Source organism: Acinonyx jubatus, chromosome A2, assembly GCF_027475565.1.
Source record: "Acinonyx jubatus isolate Ajub_Pintada_27869175 chromosome A2, VMU_Ajub_asm_v1.0, whole genome shotgun sequence".
Lineage (NCBI taxonomy): Eukaryota > Metazoa > Chordata > Mammalia > Carnivora > Felidae > Acinonyx > Acinonyx jubatus.
In genome coordinates this window covers 156,841,406-156,858,546 of record NC_069383.1, presented here as the reverse complement: position 1 = coordinate 156,858,546, position 17,141 = coordinate 156,841,406, and the positions used below count along the sequence as shown (strand labels likewise).

Here is a 17,141-nt window from a genome sequence, read left to right as displayed (position 1 = left end):
GCCTCTCTCGTCCATCTCTTTATGGGGAGACTTAGAGAAAATTTCGAGGCCCATCCAGCACCCAGACCCACAGTGCCCTCCCTGGGGGTTCCTAGCTACCCAGGCTCATGCCTGCCACCCAAGAGGTGCATCCGACAATCAGGGGCGCGTGCATCTGACTGCAGGTTGGTCTGGGATGCCCTCCTGGCCTCCATGCACCTTTAAGGGACCTGCACAAGGCTGTCCTTACTGGAGGGAAAGTCCCTCACCTTCAAGTCTAAACCCCCAGTTTCCTCCCGAAGCCTCCTTCCTTGGTAACACACCCCAGAGCACACCAGGGTACGCCAGGCTCTCCGCCTGCTCCTGGGAGCCCTGCAGCTCTAGTCCACCTGCCCCAGGCCCCTCTTTGGGGCCTGGCTCCAGTTCCACCCCCCTCGCCAGGACCTCCTAGATTCCTTGCCCTCAGGGCCTGGCTCCCCCAAAGCCAGGTCTGGAAGCCCCCCTACCTCCACCCGCCAGGTATGTTCGGTTCTCTGGGCCCATATCCAATGCAGGCCCCCCGCCCCCCAGTGGCTCCTAGGGACAGCTGTGCCACAGCCTGAGTGGACAAAGGAGGGAAGGAGGAGTGGAAGACGGAGTGGTGGATGAGGTGGGGTGTGAATGGTGTAGTCTGGAGTCAGGATTCAGGCCGGTAAGTGACTTTCCTGCAAGGCCTCAGGTCAAGAGTCACATAATGTTTGCTGACTTTTCTAGGTCACAAATTAAATCCCCTCCAAAAAACAGCAACAAAAACCCCCACTCAATCACACCTTGACCCAAGGCCTGGTAGTGGCATTTTAGTGGCTTTTGTTGGTGGCAGAAGCAGCAGGAGGAGGAGGGGGAGAGTCCGCCTGCTCCCAGCGTGTCTAGCCATGCTCCTCCCACTGGACCGAAGCCAGGAAGGTACGGATTTCCATGGGCTGCAGCGTGATGGTGGCGGGGTCCAGCCGAGAGGGAGAGGGCAGGGGTGTGGGGCCTGGGGAGGAGCAAGGGAGGAGTAAGGGCCACAGATTTCCTCTGTCTCACCCCTCCCCCTGCTCCTTCCCTGGGCCTACACATGGCCATACACTCTCAAATCTGTCCCTGGGGCGTTATTCCCAGACCTGTTTTCTGAATACCACCCCCAAATCTGTCTCCAGTGCCTGGCCATCTCCATCACACCCTCCAGCCCTATTCTAAAGACCATCATGCCAACCCCACGGGTGACAGACGCACCCCTTTCCCCAGAACTAGATACCCATGGGATTCCATCTCAAACCCTCAAGACCCACTGCTAGTTTGCTTGGACCCACTTAAGACCCTTAAACTGCTAACCAGGATCGGAACACTAGAGCTCTCTACACCTGGGTCCTGGCTAACATTCCCACACCTCCCCACACGGCTCCCAGCTCCCAGCCCCCGCCGGGCAGGCCCGCACCCGTGTTTGGTGTCCACTTGAGCCTGGAGGCGCTGGCCCGGAGCTGGTTGGCCACCAGCGTGGTCTCCTGCAGGTAGGTGATGGTGAAGGCGGAGAAGAGGTCCTGCAGGCAGTGGATATGGGCAGGGCTGAGTAGGGACAGAGCGGGGTTTCGCCTCTCCCTCCTTTCTTTGCCTGGGTCTTGTCTCCTTCCCACCTCCGCCCTCCTCACCGTCAAATCCAAGGTCACGGGGGAGCTCAGGTTGCCAGAGTCCTCCCCTACAGCGAACTGGTGCTCCAAGCGCAACAGCAGCGTTTTCTGGTCCCAGCGGGCCAGCGTGAGCAGGTGTACGGAGGGAGGCAGCTCCCGGCGCAGCCCCGAGAACTGCGGAAAGCGGGGTGGGGCTGAGGCAGTGAGGCTAGGAGGCGGGGCTCTGACGCAAGGGGCGGGGCTTAGTCGGGGAGGGGCGATGACCCCTTATAAAGAGACCCAGGAACAGGGCGGTGCCGGGCTGGGGGCGGGACCGAGCCGCAGAAAGGGCCGAACTGATCTGGCCTGAGACCAACTGGGATGGGGGGCGGGGCTGAAGGCAGGGCTGGACCAAACGTAGGGGGAGGAGGGTGTGCCTGGACCCAGTCCCGGCAGAGGGGAATGAACGGGCTGGTACCGGGCGGGGCCTGCGGGGCAACCGGGCTGAGCCGAGGGGTGGGACTAGCTTATGGCCTCCCCAGGACGAGTTAGGAGCAGGCGGAGTGGGACCCACATTAGGCCGGGAAAACCCACCGCGGCTCACTGGGGTCCCCTACCAGGCGGCCCAGTGTCCCTCACCTGCTTGCGCGGGGCGACTTTCAGATGGTAGGGGGCGCCGCCACCCGGGGCCAGCACCACCTGTGGGGCCAGGACCTCCTTCTCTGCCTGCAACCGGTGCCCGGTGGCCGCGGTCCGGACCTTGTCCAGCAGCACGAGGTGGCGCCCTCGCACCCACCGCCCCAACCCGTCCTCCAGTAACGCCTCCCCTACGCCACGTCCGTCATCCTTCAGGAGCCTTCGGTGCACCTGCAGGGAGTCCACAGGACAGGGTGAGGGGTCCCCCTGGCCAATTGCTGGCCCAGGGCTGGTGGAAATTTCAAGAGAAACCGAAGAGTGGGAAGCATGGACGCAGAGCAAGGTCCGGTAGAGGGTCGCCACGGAAGTGGGGAGTCAACCTAGCAAGGGCCTGGGACAGAGGGAGGTAGGGATCTAACGGGACAGGGCAGGCAAGTCAGGGCCTGGAGGAGGTGGGGGGCTGGGTAGGGAGGGGACAAAAGGGAGGAGTAAACTTGTCACATAGGAACAGAGGTTTCAGCTTAGTGGGAACTACAGGCGGGGGGCTACACCTAGCAGAGAACGGGGATGGACACAGGCTTCAAGGTCCAGTAGGCTCCAGAGTGGGAACTGGCTCAGGGCTCTGGCCACTCACCATGAGCTCCATAGAGCCATCCCTCAGGCTGCTGCCCCCGTGGGAGCGGTCAGTCAGCACCGTCAGCTGCATGTTGCCATCCTGGTGGGGGGTGGGAGGGGGGGGAGAGTGAGGGGCCCCACAGCCAGGCAGCCACGGCCCCCAGGCAGGCCCCACAGGGGATGGGAGAGACCACCAAGGACAGCTGGGAGACGCTCAGCTTGAGGGGTGACCCCCACTCTGTGGAGGGGTGCTGAGAAGTGGGGAGCAGGATGGGGGGGATACCCTGATGTAAATGCGGCTGTTGACTGGATAGTAGTTTCCCGCCACTGTCTCAGTCTGGTTCAGCTTCCAGGTGGGTCGATAATCCCGCCTGGGGAGGTGGAGGGGTTCGGTCAGGCCTGGGGTCCAGCTCCCCTTCCCCGGTTCATCCATTCCTCACTCCCCCGTCATCCCCTCCCTCCCACACTCAGAGGATCAGCAGATGCTCCCACGATCCCAGGGCCCTCCACACACCGCAGGCCGCCCGTGGCTGCCCCCGGTCACCCCGACCTCCTCTCCAGGATCTCTCGGCCATTGCTGTCTGTGTAAAAGAGTCCTTTCGTCTCCAGCACGGTGTCAAAGCGACTGATGATCTCCTTCCCCCAGCCGTCACTATACCCGAGGGGATGGCAAGATTGTGAGCTCCACCGGCGCCACTCTGCCCTCGCGCCCAGCCCCCCAGTCCCAGCGGGTGCCACTCACCCCACAGGGATTGGTCCCACCGTCCACTCGAGCTCCAGGTGCCGCTGTCCTCGGTATAAGCGAACCACTTGGGAACACCAGGCTGAGAAGTTCTGGTGAACCTCCTGCACCAAGGGTGTCTGCAGGCACGTAGGGGTGGAGGGCAGGTCTAAGCATACACCTGAGCACGGGTGAGCCCTGCAAATATCCACCCCTGCTATAAACCTCACAGAGGCCTACACCCGGGTCAACCCCACCTCTCCCACCTGCCTAGGTGTGATGCCCACACTTCCTCCGTCAGATGTTACCGCGTCATTCTTGAGTGTGGCAATAGGATTGTTGCCCACCATTGCCCCATCTTCCCTCCTTAGAACAGGATTCTAGTTTGGCAAGTGGCTACCCAGACTAAAGACATTGTCTTTACATTGTCCAGTCTTCCCTGAGGCTATCAGTAGTTGTGTGACCATGGCTTGCTCCACGGAAAACCATCAACCTGGTGTAAACAACGTTCCTTGCCTCTTTCCCTCTCCCACTGGCTCAAATGCAAGTACGATGGCTGGAGCTTGAGTAGCCATCTTGGGCCAGGAGGTAGAAGCTGAATGTTGAGGAAAGTAGAGCAATGAGACAGAAGAGGTCTGGATGGGGGTGCCTGGGTGGCTCAGTCGGTTGAGCGTCCGACTTCGGCTCAGATCACGATCTTGCAGTCTGTGGGTTCAAGCCCCGTGTCGGGCTCTGTTATGACAGCTCAGAGCCTGGAGCCTGCTTCGGATTCTGTCTCTCTCTCTCTCTCTCTCTCTCTCTCTGCCCCTCCCCCGCTCACACCCTGTCTCTTTCTCAAAAATAAACATTAAAAAAATATTTAAAAAAAAAAAAGAAGAGGTCTGGATGACTGTGAAATCACCCCACCTGCCCTGGATGGCCCAGCCAGACTTTCTGTTAGGTGGAAAGAAAGGCGATCGTGTTTTAGGCACGATGAATTTTGGCAACTGTTACTACAGGCAAAACTATATCCTAACACAGCGACCCAGGTATGCAGAAGGTTCACCTCAAGGGGAAGCAGGGCAAATGTGAACCTTGCCATTACCTGCGCCATCCCTGCCCTACGAGGAAACATCAACGAGAGGTCCCACAAGGGTGGGCCCTGTCCCGGCCAGATGCACCCTCAGACATCCATCCCAAGGGAGACTCACCCAAGCCCTATCCAAGTGTGAACTCTCAAATCCCCACCTCAGATATAATCCTCAGTGAAGCCTTCAAGCAATTCCACCCGGCCCTCCCCATTCACGGGCCAACTGAATACACCCCACCTCCAGCTTCCAAGGCCAAGTATAATCCCGACACCCACAGCAGATGAAAGCCTTTGTTCTTGCTTCTAAGACAGGGCTGTTACTCAAGCAGCCATGAATATCCGCCCAGTGGGGAGATCCGTAAGTATTCCCCTCAGGTCTTAGCTGTCTTTGGATATGATGGAGGTGCAAATCCTACACCCACCCCCCACACCTGCCCAGACTCCACCCCCCTCCCCCACACACACCCACTCGTCATCCCTAGGCACGGACCTTCACCAGGCGCGTTTGAGCCCAGCGGCTCACCATCAATGGTTTCTCTTGGTTGGGTCTGAAGATGTAGGCACCTGAGACCTGGGTGCTTAGGTTGTTGCCTACACTGGCGTTGTACCTGGACCGGGACAGGTGAGAGTCAAGGTAGGTGACCCCAGCTCCACTTACACCCCCTCCCTGGACTAGTGGTACCCCCCCCCCCCACCCCGCCTCACCAGTAGAAGGCTTGGCGAACAGGTAGCAGGAGGTTCTGGTCCAGGTTCTCCATCTCCACCAAGAGCCCTGTGTCAGGGTCAAACCTAGCCCGGATGTGCTGCAGAGAAAAGGCGGACAGACGTTAATGACCATCATCTCAGCCAAGGGCAGCGTCATCCTTCCTGGGGCTCAGGAGGTACCCTCCCTCCCTCTATCTCCTCACCTGGCCCTATTAACAAATCCTAACAGATCTACCTTCTACCTTCTCCTTAAGCTGATCACTTCTTAACCATTTCCGTGGCCTTCTGGGACTAATGCCGCTGACCCCTTCCGGGCTCACCTCCCCGTCAGTTCGCCCTGCGGCCGCCAGAGGGCGCCAGTGACACCCTAAGTACCATCCTAGCCTGTCCGCTGGGGCCCAGGGCTGCCTTGGGCGTTTGGCTGAGTAACCACAGTACCACCACCCAAGAGACTTTTAGGGGCCAACGGAAATGTGTAAATTTTAATTTCTCCTGAAATCAGAAGAAAACTTAAATGTAATAATTAGGAGTATGTTATAACGAAGACTGGTTAATAATATTCATCTTTTATACCCACCTGGTCCTGAAATATAATTTTTGACTTTTTTTTTTTTAATGGAAAAAGGGACCCACAAAGGCAAAAGTGCTGGGGCCCCATGACAGTCTTAGTGCAGCCCTGTCCCTCACGTGGCTCCTTGGAAGTAAAAGCCGAAGTCTTCCCCTGGGCCCTCAAGTCCTGCACAGTCTGACCTGTCACTCAACACCCGCTCCTCCAGCCACAGAGGGTTCCTTGAACACTCGCCACCTTCCTGGCTGAGGGCTTTTGCTTCTGCTGCTCCCTGCCTGCCTGGGTCCTTCTCCGTGCCACCCCCCTCCCCTCCACTCCCAGTGGCCACGTGGCTCCCTCCCTCAAGTCTCTGACTTGCCTCATTTATTTTGCAAACCCCTACCACCGTCAGCTCTTTCGTATCTGTCAAGTGTCACACGTGATTACACTGGGTCCGCACAACAGTCCCAGGAAAGGACACTGAGGTTCAAAGGGAAGTGGCCACTCACTGGAGGACACATAATGGGAGACTGGTAACTACACCATGAACTGATGTAGTTCATCCACTGATCCACTCCATGAGGCTCGCCATGATACCTCAAATTTCTCACAGCGACAGGGAAGGGGATCCCGACCGTCTCACCTCATTTTGGATGGCCAAGACACGGGACCAGGGCCGCTGGGATCTGGGCTGGGGTTTGTGGGCGTGGGGGCGCTGGCCAGGCACCTGGCTTACTGAGTAGATGCTGAAGCCCAGGGCAGGCACCGAGGCTGGGAAAAGCAGTTCCTGACCGTCTGAGCTAGGAAGTATCACCACCTCAAGTAAGGGAAGAGGGAAACAGAGTCAAGAGACTGTGAGTAACCTATTGAGCTGTACATAGGCCGGGTCAAACTCCATCAGGAGAAGGAGCCCCAAATGGGAGGAAGAAATTAAAGTGTTGGCCAGGGAGGATGGGGTGTCAGAAATTCTGAGTTAGAGATTGCAGAGAAGATTCATAAAGTGGGGAGAAAGCATTGCTTGGGGGGTGTAGAGACTGTGGGAGAAGAAGTGAGGGAGGAAGTGGAGAAAGAGATCCTTGAAGCAAGGGAATGAGGGAAAGGCAGATTCTTGGGGGAGGAAGAGATTCGTAGGAAGAGGCGTTCCAGGATGGAGAGAATAAGTGTTCAAAAAAAAAACCAAAAAAAAAAAAAAATTGGGGGCCCCTGACTAGCTCAGTCCGTAGAGCATGCGACTCAGTCTCAGGGTTGTAAATTCGAGCCCCACGTTGGATGTAGATTACTTCAAAAAATAAAATCCCGGGGTGCCTTGGGCAGCTCAGTCAACTAAGCATCCAACTCGTGATCTCAGCTCAGGTCTTGATCTCAGGGTCATGAGTTCAAGTCACCCGTTGGGCTCCACACTGGGGCATGGAACCTGCTTAAAAAATCCTTTTATGTTAACTAAAATTTAAATACAATTTGAAAAAAAATTAAATAAAATCTTTAAAAAAGAAGTCATAAGGAGACATTAAAAATGGGGAAGACTGCTCAGGAGGCAGGGCAGGGGGATGGGTAGGGAGACAGATGTGGCCAAGAGGAATGATGTTAAGGGGCAGAGGGGGAAGATATTCACAGAAAGAGAAAGTACCAGGCACAAGGTATTGATGGAGGGGAAGATACTCACCAGAACGAGTTACCCGAGAGAGGGAGGTGTCCATGGGAGGAGGTATCCATGAAGGCAGATAATTATGGGGGGGGGGGGGGGGGAGAGGTAGGGGGCGGGTAGAAATGCTCAGGGGTAGGTGTCCAAGGCAGGAGGTAACCATGGGGGGGGGGGGTACTCATAGGACGAATATTCATTGAATGGGCTCACATCGCTGGGCACAACTGTGCCATTCGGGTCCCTCACGACGAAACCGTGTTTGCTGACTGGCAGCCGCACCATCCAATCTATTTTCCGCCCCAAGGGGTTATAAATAGTCACTTGGAACTGGTGTGGGAGGGTCAGAACGGGCAAGGGTTACAGCAGGCCTTCTTGAAACCCACCCACCACAGGCGGCAACTCCCTCGGGTGATCCAAGCCCCCACGGGGTTCTTTGGTCTCCGTCCCACCCCAGTTTCACTGCGCCCCACGTGATCACAGGTCGCTTCTCCAACAAAACAACTTCGCAGCCCGCGGGTGCCTCCAGAGACCCTCCGTCTGAGCCCCACCTCCTCCGGGCCCCGCCCCGCTGTCCTCAGGTTCCTGCTCTATCCACCCACCAGACCTGGCTCCCGGCCCCGCCCCTCCGGCCCGGAGCCCAGCTCACGTTCTTCGCTGTCTGGCTGAGCGGACAGACGCTGACGTTGAGGTTTCGGCAGTACGTGAAGTCCTCCTTGGAGCCGCTGAGCCGCGCCAGCGCATTGCTCAGAAGAACCTGTGGGAGGGGGCGTGAAGGTGTGGGTCGGCTCTAGATGCCCACCCAGGTCTCCTCCCCATCCCCTCCCGGGCCCCGCCCGCCCCGCCCTAGGCCCCGCCCAGGAGTGCTGCCAGGCCCCGCCCCATTCCTGCCCCCGCCTCTCTTGTCCCAAGCCCCGCCCCTACGAGCCCTTCTAGCCCCCACCCCACTTTGCCCACCTCTTACAGTCTCCGCCCTTCCGTTTCGTACCGGCCGTTCCCTGTCCCCGCCCCTTCCCAGGCCCCACCCCGCGCACCTCGCAGGGGTCCCAGCCCGCAGCCAGCTGTCGCGCGTAGTCGTCGGCCACGTGCTGCTTGGAGGTTCCGCTGACCGCGTCGTGGTGCTGGAGCACGGCCATCGCCTCATCTGCAAGCAGATTGTGAAGCGGGTGGGGTCTCTGCAGGGCTCTCAGTCCCGACCCCAAGGACACGGGACAGGTCACGTGTGTGCGGGCCGGGTTCTTAGGAGCTTTATGAAGGGAATCGAGGGGGTGGCGAGGGTCTGGCGTCCAGCTTCGGACATGCTCCCGTCCCCTCACCAGCCCCGACACCTACTGAGGGGTGCGCTGTCTCCCGAGCCGTAGGGTCCCACGTTGGCCGCCGGACCCGCCAGCGCCTCCAACTGGTTGCACACCTGGGGGGCAGAGAGGGCGTGTCGTGGCCCTGGACCTGTCGCGAGCGCTGGGCGCCCGCTTGGGCTCAGCACCCACCCACCTGCAGAAAGTTGTAGCTGAGGCGCTCGTAGCGTTTGAGGGCCGGCCGGCTGGAAAAGTAGCCAGTCCAAAACTGGTGAGGGCCGTCGGCGTAGGGAAAGAAGTCATCCTGTTTCACAGACCTGCAGCGGCAGAGGTGTTGAGGGCAGGGTCAGGACCCAAAGGCCATGCCAACACCCCCCCCCCCCCGCAAGCTCCCCTTACCCCCCCCCCCCCCAAATACCAGGTGAGGTTGGCCTTGTTCAGCTCCCAGAGGTAACAGGCGGGAGTGGAGTAGAGAACATTGACGCGGCTCCCGTTGGCCTGCTGCTGGGGGGAGGTGTCCGTGTGTGAGCCCTCGGGAGTCCGCACCTTCCCAGGGGGCCCACAGGTGTGCACCGACATCCTCACACACGTGTGCACGCATTCATGCATGCGGGGGGTTCAGATTCTCTTAACACACATTTTGAGCGCAAAACAGTGGCCAAGTGTGAAACTGAATTCTGCCAGAAGCGGAATATTACCAGCACGGAAAGAATTTCACGGATGCAAGAATAAACCTGAAATTTTTACTAAGCTTGTTTTAAAAATTCCAATTGTATTATTATTTTTTTTAATGTTTATTTATTTTTGAGAAAGAGAGAGAGTGCGTGCATGAGGTTGAGCAGGGGAGGGGCAGAAAGAGAGGGAGACACAGAATCCGAAGCAGGCTCCAGGCTCTGAGCTGTCAGCATAGAGCCCGACGCGGAACTCGAACCCACGGACCGTGAGGTCATGACCGGAGCCAAAACCGGACGCTCAACCGAGCCACCCACGCGCGCCTCCAATTTTATTATTTAAAATGTTTGTGGAAAAACTAAGTGTGACATTATAGGGCGGGAATAATCCCTCAGCACTGTCAGGTTATTGCTAAATGACACCGCTGTTATAATTAAAGGAGGCACACTTTCAGCTGAGGGAGGTGGAGGCACAAGAAGGTGACATCCGTGAAAACAAAGATGTCTGTTCTGCTTGTGCTGTGAACCCAGTGCCTGATATACAGCAGGTGCTCACTAAACACTTGAGTGAATGAAAGGAAGTGAGTGGCACCACATGCCTTTATGTGTGTGCACGTCTACACCTGCGCCCATGCGCCCGTGTGCGCGCGCGCGCACACACACACACACACACACACACACACACACAGTATTCACTCAGCAAACAATCGCTTGATTCTTCAATATGCTCAGGATTTCAGACACAGTCTAAGAAGCAGAGGCCAGCCCCATTCTCATGGAATTCACAGCCAAGTAGAGGAGAGGCATCGTGAACACAGTTGGTTATGATCAGCCTGGATGTGGCATCACAGGTATTTATGGGAACTGTGTGTACACAGCGGAAAGGACAAGAGCTCCACCTGGAGTTTGGTGAAGCCTTCCTGGAGGAGGAGATTTCGCAGATTGTGTATTAAAGGAGAAGCGGAAGGTTTTATTTCTACCCCTAATAATAATAATAATAATAATAATAATAAACAACCATAATAATAATAATAAACAACCATAATATTATTTACCCGACACTGTTCTACTAATCTTTGTAAATGAACTCCCTAAAGGGGCCCTCGGGTGGCTGAGTCGGTTGAGTGTCGACTTCAGCGCAGGTCATGATCTCACGGTTTGTGAGTTGGGCTCGTTGCTGTCAGCGCAGAGCCCGCTTCGGATCCTCTGTTCCCCAGTGTTTGCCTGCCCCTCCCCCGCTTGTGCTCTCTCAAAACAAAACAAAAGACATTAAATAAACTCATTAAACCCTAACAGCCTTCTCAGGTGGGAGCCACCATTGTGCCCACTTTCTAGAGAAGAAAACTAAGGCAGAGTGCTTAGAACCTTTCTCAAGGTCGCTGAACCAAGAAGCAGCAGGCTAAGGATATGAACTAAGGGACTCTTTCCAACCGAGTGTGGAGGGGGCAGAGAAGCAGTGAGTGGCCGGAGAAAACCCAGTGACAGCCCAGGAACATGATATTTATAGGAGAAAGTGATCAAGGTGTTCAGGCCTCCGCAGGGTCATGGGGAGGACCGAGAAACGTCCGTGGGAAGGCCCCTGGTGATGTTCCTGAGTGGTTTTGGTGAAACAGCAGTGCAGGCAGTGAGCGGAAGGTGAGGACGTGGAGACTGCCAGCAGACAACCCTGGGGATGGAACTTTCTTTCTTTCTTTTTTTGTAAACGTTAATTTTATTTATTTTGAGAGAGAGAAAGAGAGAGCGAGCAGGGGAGGGGCAGAGAGAGAGAATCCCAAGCAGGCTCCGCGCCATCAGCGCAGAGCCTGACTTGGGGCTCCAACTCCCGAACCGCGAGATCGTTCACGAACCATGAAATCAAGAGTCAGACGCTTAAGTGACTGAGCCACCCAGGTGCCTCAGGAGGGGACGTTTCAGATGGGAAAGGCCCAGAGGTGTCTGAGCCCTGATTCCCGGAACCTGTTAGGTTACACAGCCAAAGGAAATTAAGATTGCGAGTGGAGTTAAGGTTGCTGATCAGCTGACCTTAAAATAGCTTATCCTGGAAGATCTGCCAGGCCTCGATGTAATCATGGGTCTTTAAAAATGGAAGAGGGAGGGGCGCCTGGGTGGCGCAGTCGGTTAAGCGTCCGACTTCAGCCAGGTCACGATCTCGCGGTCCGTGAGTTCGAGCCCCGCATCGGGCGCTGGGCTGATGGCTCGAAGCCTGGAGCCTGTTTCCGATTCTGTGTCTCCCTCTCTCTCTGCCCCTCCCCCGTTCATGCTCTGTCTCTCTCTGTCCCAAAAATAAATAAACGTTGGAAAAAGTAATAATAAAATAAAAATGGAAGAGGGAGGCAGGAGTGAGAGTAAGAAAAAGAAATGATGATGCTGTGTGGCTGGCTTGCAGGATGGGGAGGCCGTGATCCAAGGAATGGGGCCGGCCTCTGGAAGCTGGACAAGGCAAGGAAAACGTTCCCCCAGAGCTTCCAGAAGGCACCCAGCCCTGCTGACATCTTGATCTTAGCCCAGTGAGAATTGTGTCAGACTTTCTGAGCTACAAAAGCAGAAGGTAATATATTTCTGTTGTTTTTCAGCCGCTGCGTTTGTTGGTAATTTGTTATAATAGCAATAGAAAACTAAGATAGGACCCATTGCTATGCATATGACCCAAAGGCCAGGGACACAAGCACCCTCGTGCACACGAGATGGGCACAATTACCTGGGCATTGACCAGCTGGATGAGCCTGTCGAGGTTCCTGAACCACATGTTAGCATTCTCATATTGGAAGTCTGAGCCCATGGTCATTATAGTGTGGTTGGTGCGGAAATGCTGGCCCTGTGGATGGAATGGAGAATTCTCAGGCCGGAGGGTCTAAACCACCCCTGTGTTCAGCTGTCTCTTGGTATACACGTGGTCAAGAGTGTGGGTGCACACAGAGGAGGGAAGGAAGTGGGTCGTGTGGGAGTACAGAGACACATGTGAAAACAGCCACAAGCTGTTGAGTAAGTCTCTTGGGCCCAGCACACAAATGAGGGCACTGAGGCACAGTGTCATGCCGTCTCATGGCCCCGGTGAGCATTTGGGGTGGCAAAGGTCATCAGCAGTCTTTTTTTTTTTTTTTTTTTTTTTAATGTTTATTTATTTTCGAGAGAGACAGAATGCGAGTGGGTTAGGGGCAGAGAGAGAGGGACACACAGAATCCGAAGTTGGCTCCAGGCTCTGAGCTGTCAGCACAGAGCCCGACGGGGGGCTGGAGCTCCTGAACCGTGAAATCATGACCTTCACGGAAGCCGAACGCTTCACCAACTGAGCCACCCAGGCACCCCTTGTCAGTCTTCTAATCGGAAATGCACACAGGGGAGCCTGGGTGGCTCAGTCGGTTGAGCATCTGACTCTTGATTTCGGTTCAGGTCATGATCCCATGGTCAGTGAGATCGAGCCCCATATCTGGCTCCATGCTGACGGCTCAGAGCCTGCTTGGGATTCTCTCTCTCTCTCTCTCTCTCTCTCTCTCTCTGCCTCCCACGCCTGCTCGTGCACACTCCCTCTCTCTCTCTCTCTCTCAAAATAAGTAAACAAACTTAAAAAAAAAAAAAGGAAATGCATACAAATCTGAAAGGGAAACGTGGTGATAGGGAAGGAAGTGTTCCCTCCGTCCGAGGGTTCCAAGGAGGTGTTAGGGAACGCCCAGGCTGTGGAAAGTGCCCGGTGCATTATGAACACCAGCCTCATGGGTCCTGCACAGTAGGGTTACCTGGGCAGTGGCCAACTGCAGGAAGTAATTGACCAGCTCCTCGGCATTGTACTCAGGGCTGCGCTGGTCCTCCACGAACGGCTTGTCGGCACACAGCGTGTCCCAGCACAGTTTCTCAGGTGGGTTGTAAATATTGGGGAGCACACCTGCATGCCACACCAGGCTCAGGAGGAGGCCCTGCGCCCCAGACCTGCCCTGGGGTCAAAGCCTGCCACGCCCCACCCAGGAGGGGCTTCAGAATTTGCAGGGCCCCGTGCCAAGTGCAAACGCTGGGTCCTTGTTCGTAAATTATTAAGAGTTTCAGGACAATGACAACAGAGTATAAAAACACACCCAGGGCCCTCTGAGCACGGTCCCAGGTCCCAGGCCCCTGGGGCCAGCCCTGCCCCCACCCCAACTCCTTACTGGTAAAGAGGTCGGCCACTGGGGGCTTCAGGCTGGTGCTAGCCCGCCAAACCTGCTCCAGCCCTAGGTTCTCTTCCCGCACTCTCTTATCTTGATAATCCAGACGCCCGAAGAAGAGGCCATCAAAGCCCATCTGGAGGTGGGGAGGGATGAGCGGGGATCGGAGGGTAGGAGGAGTAGATGCCCAGCCCTCTCATCACCCACCGCCGGACCCCTCCACATGGGAGGGGCGGGTCGGAGCACAGGGAGGAAAAGCAGGTCTGAAACCAGAAGGGCTCCAGCCCATTTCGAAGCTTGGGGAAGGGCCAGATCACACCTCGGGAGAGCTTGGAGGGGTAGGTCTAACGCTAAAACAGACCTCCACCTTCCCCAGCTTGGAAAGAGGCCTGGCTCAAGGCTTTCCCCCTTATGCAGCCTGAAGGAATCAGAGCATGGAAAGGGAGCCGGGTCAAGGCAAAGATTACGAAACTGGTGGAAAAGAGGGGCAGGCCTCCACCTGCCACCTGGACTGGGGAGGAGCTGGGATCATAGCAAATGGGGGTGGGGGCTCCAGTGAGGGGCAGGTGTGGGGCCCGGAGTGGAATCAGCCTGGGCCGAGGCAGAGCAGAGAAGCGGGGTTTTTTTTTTTGGGGGGGGGGGGGCGCGGGTAGCAGTAATGGGATTCACAACTCACCCAAGGGGCAGGGTCTCAAGGGGCCAAAGGGCCAGGGAACAGGGCCTGGTCCCTGTGGGCTTGCAGGGAAGGGTGGGGCTTGAGTGGCCAAAGGAGAAGTCAGAGCTGGTGAATGGGCAGTTCGTGAGAGGTCAGGAAATCACCTGTGCGAACAGCGAGGCCTGCTCCCGAGAGTGACCGAAGGGATCAATGTGCCAGGCCACACGGGGGCGCCCATCTTTGCCAAAGGTGTCTTCCAGGAAGCGCAGTCCCAGTGTCATCTGGTCTATAATGGCTCCATAGTGCGTGGCCGCCTCATCATTCATCACCCAGCCACCGTTGGCAAACTCCAGGCGCCCTGTGCCCGGAAAGACAAAGACAATTGGCAGGGCCATGAATGGGGCCAGGGTTGGCAACGCAGGGGATAGGAAGACCTGCCTGTGAACCCAGGCCTGGAGGGAGAAGAGGGGTCACTCCCAGGCCAATGAAGCCAGATATGGAAGAGAGGGCATTCTGCACGGCAGGCTCCCCTGAGGATCCCTTGGAGGTGGGGCCTTGCGGGATGCATAGGAGTTCTACAAGTAAGGGAAATTCCAGGTAGGCGGAGCCACATGCACACACAGGCTGCACACGGCATGATAAAATCTCAGAAGCTGTGGTGTGTCAGAAACAGCAGCTGAGCTGGGCTTCCTCTTTTCACTTCCTTGGGGCAGGCTCACCCTGGCGCACCAGGTCCCGCACAACTTCCTGTGTTGCATTTGTCTGCTGGTGCCACCAACGGGAGAAGAAGGCAATCTCCACATAGATGAATCGGCGGGTGGGCTCCACCAGCAGAGAAGAGATGACCGAGTCTAGGATGTACTGCACACCTGCGTGCTGGACGTCATTATGGACTGTGGACACAGGGGTCAGGCAGTCAGGGACAAACGAGCCAAGGGGGGGATATTCTTCAACACAGGAGCCCAAGCTGGGCATTGTCCCCACCCTAATGTCCAGGACCCAGAAAGGATTGGAAGGGCTCAAAGGGGCCATGGGAGTCCCAGGGGTAAGTCCCCCACGCTCTACTCACTGCCATAAAAGTACTGGTCCACCGTCTTGAGCCAGCCCACATCATCATGTGTGTGGGCCACCAGGTGCACATTGAGCATGTCCGGATGTACCATAGGGCATGTCTGCACAGGGACCCCAAACACACACACCCTGTCAATTACCCAAGGTTAAGAGGCAAGCTGGGGTAGGGGTTTGGGGTGGGGGCGCAAGATAAGTCTCGATCTAGAGGTGAGTGCTTCAGAGAAATGGGGCTCGGCCCTTCCAGGGAGGACACACTCAGAGAAGCTCCCACTGGACACAATCCCTCAGGGAAGCTCTCATTCACACGGTGGGGAAATGGTAATAGCAGTAGCTAATGTTTATCAAGCATTTGCAAATACCAAGCAGCCACCCTGGGGGGTGGGGGCGATATTATCTCATTTTCAGATGAGACCACTGAGGATCAGAGTGGTTAAGTGACTTGCCCCAAGTCACGAGCCAGGAAGTCAGGGAGCCAGACTGCAACTCGGGACAGGCGGACTCCAGAGTCCCAGCTCTCAAGCAACACCCTCCCCCCCCCCCCCCACATACACACATATGTTCAATCACACAGTTGCGTGCGTGCAAAGTCCAGGCGAGCCAACCCACAGAAGCAGGGAGGCAGGTACAGAGAGCCCTAGTCTCAGACTCACACAGCCAGACCTTTCAATGACGGAAAGCATGCCCTCAGACCACACTGTCGTATTAGCAAATCATTCACTAGGCACCCACAGAACAAACCCACCCACACCTCCCGATCCTACTCGGGCTTCACTCGAGCTTCTGTACATTTCCGCCCGCGGGCGGCGCTCACCTCATATCCCGCGGCCCGAGCGCCAGGCGCCGCCAGCAGTAACAAGAGGAAGGAGAGAGGCGGGAGCGGTGGCGGGAGCGCGCGGGAGCTCGTCCCGGGCCTCGCCGCGCCCCGGCCGCCACCGCCAGCGCGGACCCCCAAAGGCCGCGCGTCGGCCCCCATGGCTCCGCAGCCGCCGCTGCCTCCACCGCCACCGCGGCCGCCTCCGGGGGGGTTCCCGGGCCCGGCAAAGGCGGGGCAAACGCCCCGCCCCCAGGACCCGACCTGGCCAATGGTTGCTGGAGGGGGCGGAGCTAAAGTGCGGCCGGGGCCCGGCGCCTCCCTGGGCTGAGGCTGTACTTCTGGCTACCCCTGAGGACTCTAGGAGTGTAGGGAGGCGTTGGGCCTGTCCCCCCCACCCCCCCCCCCAGGGTGCTGGTTTGGCCAGAAGAGCCTTTAGTGTCTCCCTACCTCCGAGTGGCCTCGGAGTGCCCCTTTGTCCCCGTGGATGCATCGGTCTCAGATTTTCCCATGGGTGTAATTTTGGCTAGGAGGTGGGAGTGTGTGCACAGGATCCTAGGGTGTCCCATTGACCTTTAAGGTTGGGGTCTTGGAGGGACCTAGCTTGGCTAGGAGCAGGGGTTGATGGCGGTCCTGTTCTGTCCTACGAGGATTACGGATACGGAAACTGCCCTGAGAGTGCTGAGGTTGGGAGGTATCCAGCCTAGTTGTTTAAGAAGTACCCACGGTGGTACTCAGGTGAGGAGTGACCAGTGGGGGAGGTCTCAGCCTTTCATGCTTTTCCCAGTCCCTGTCATTCCATCCAGTTGGCTGATATTACCCAATTTGTCTGATAAGAAAATCAAAGCCCACGTTCCTCAGGTCAGCAGAGCCCATGTGCTAAATTGCCAGAGGACAGGGGTCACTTCCCTGTCTCTAGCAGCTGACTTAAGTCACAAGGCTTGTGAAATAAGCAAGTGAACCACC

General features: G+C 56.9%; 1 protein-coding gene across 2 annotated transcripts; it reads right to left on the bottom strand.

Annotated features, from left to right (window-relative positions):
• Window positions 1-785: 785 nt before the first annotated feature.
• On the bottom strand, window positions 786-16,409 carry MAN2B1 (mannosidase alpha class 2B member 1). Of its 2 annotated transcripts, none has more exons than XM_027050035.2 (24): window positions 16,176-16,409; window positions 15,363-15,465; window positions 15,013-15,186; window positions 14,458-14,651; window positions 13,642-13,774; window positions 13,237-13,382; window positions 12,201-12,317; window positions 9,250-9,335; window positions 9,028-9,148; window positions 8,869-8,947; window positions 8,571-8,680; window positions 8,186-8,293; window positions 7,750-7,866; window positions 6,541-6,714; window positions 5,351-5,448; window positions 5,136-5,253; window positions 3,598-3,716; window positions 3,406-3,507; window positions 3,139-3,226; window positions 2,875-2,955; window positions 2,244-2,471; window positions 1,647-1,799; window positions 1,436-1,538; window positions 786-994 (listed from the first exon to the last, which is right to left on the bottom strand). In XM_027050035.2, exons 1-24 carry the CDS (start codon window positions 16,335-16,337, stop codon window positions 885-887), a joined length of 3,024 nt encoding a protein of 1,007 aa, XP_026905836.1. In that variant the 5' UTR covers window positions 16,338-16,409; the 3' UTR covers window positions 786-884. The 2 variants fall into 2 exon arrangements, with proteins under 2 accessions (XP_026905836.1, XP_026905837.1); XM_027050036.2 differs by having other exon boundaries at window positions 9,250-9,332; window positions 16,176-16,408.
• Window positions 16,410-17,141: the final 732 nt, after the last annotated feature.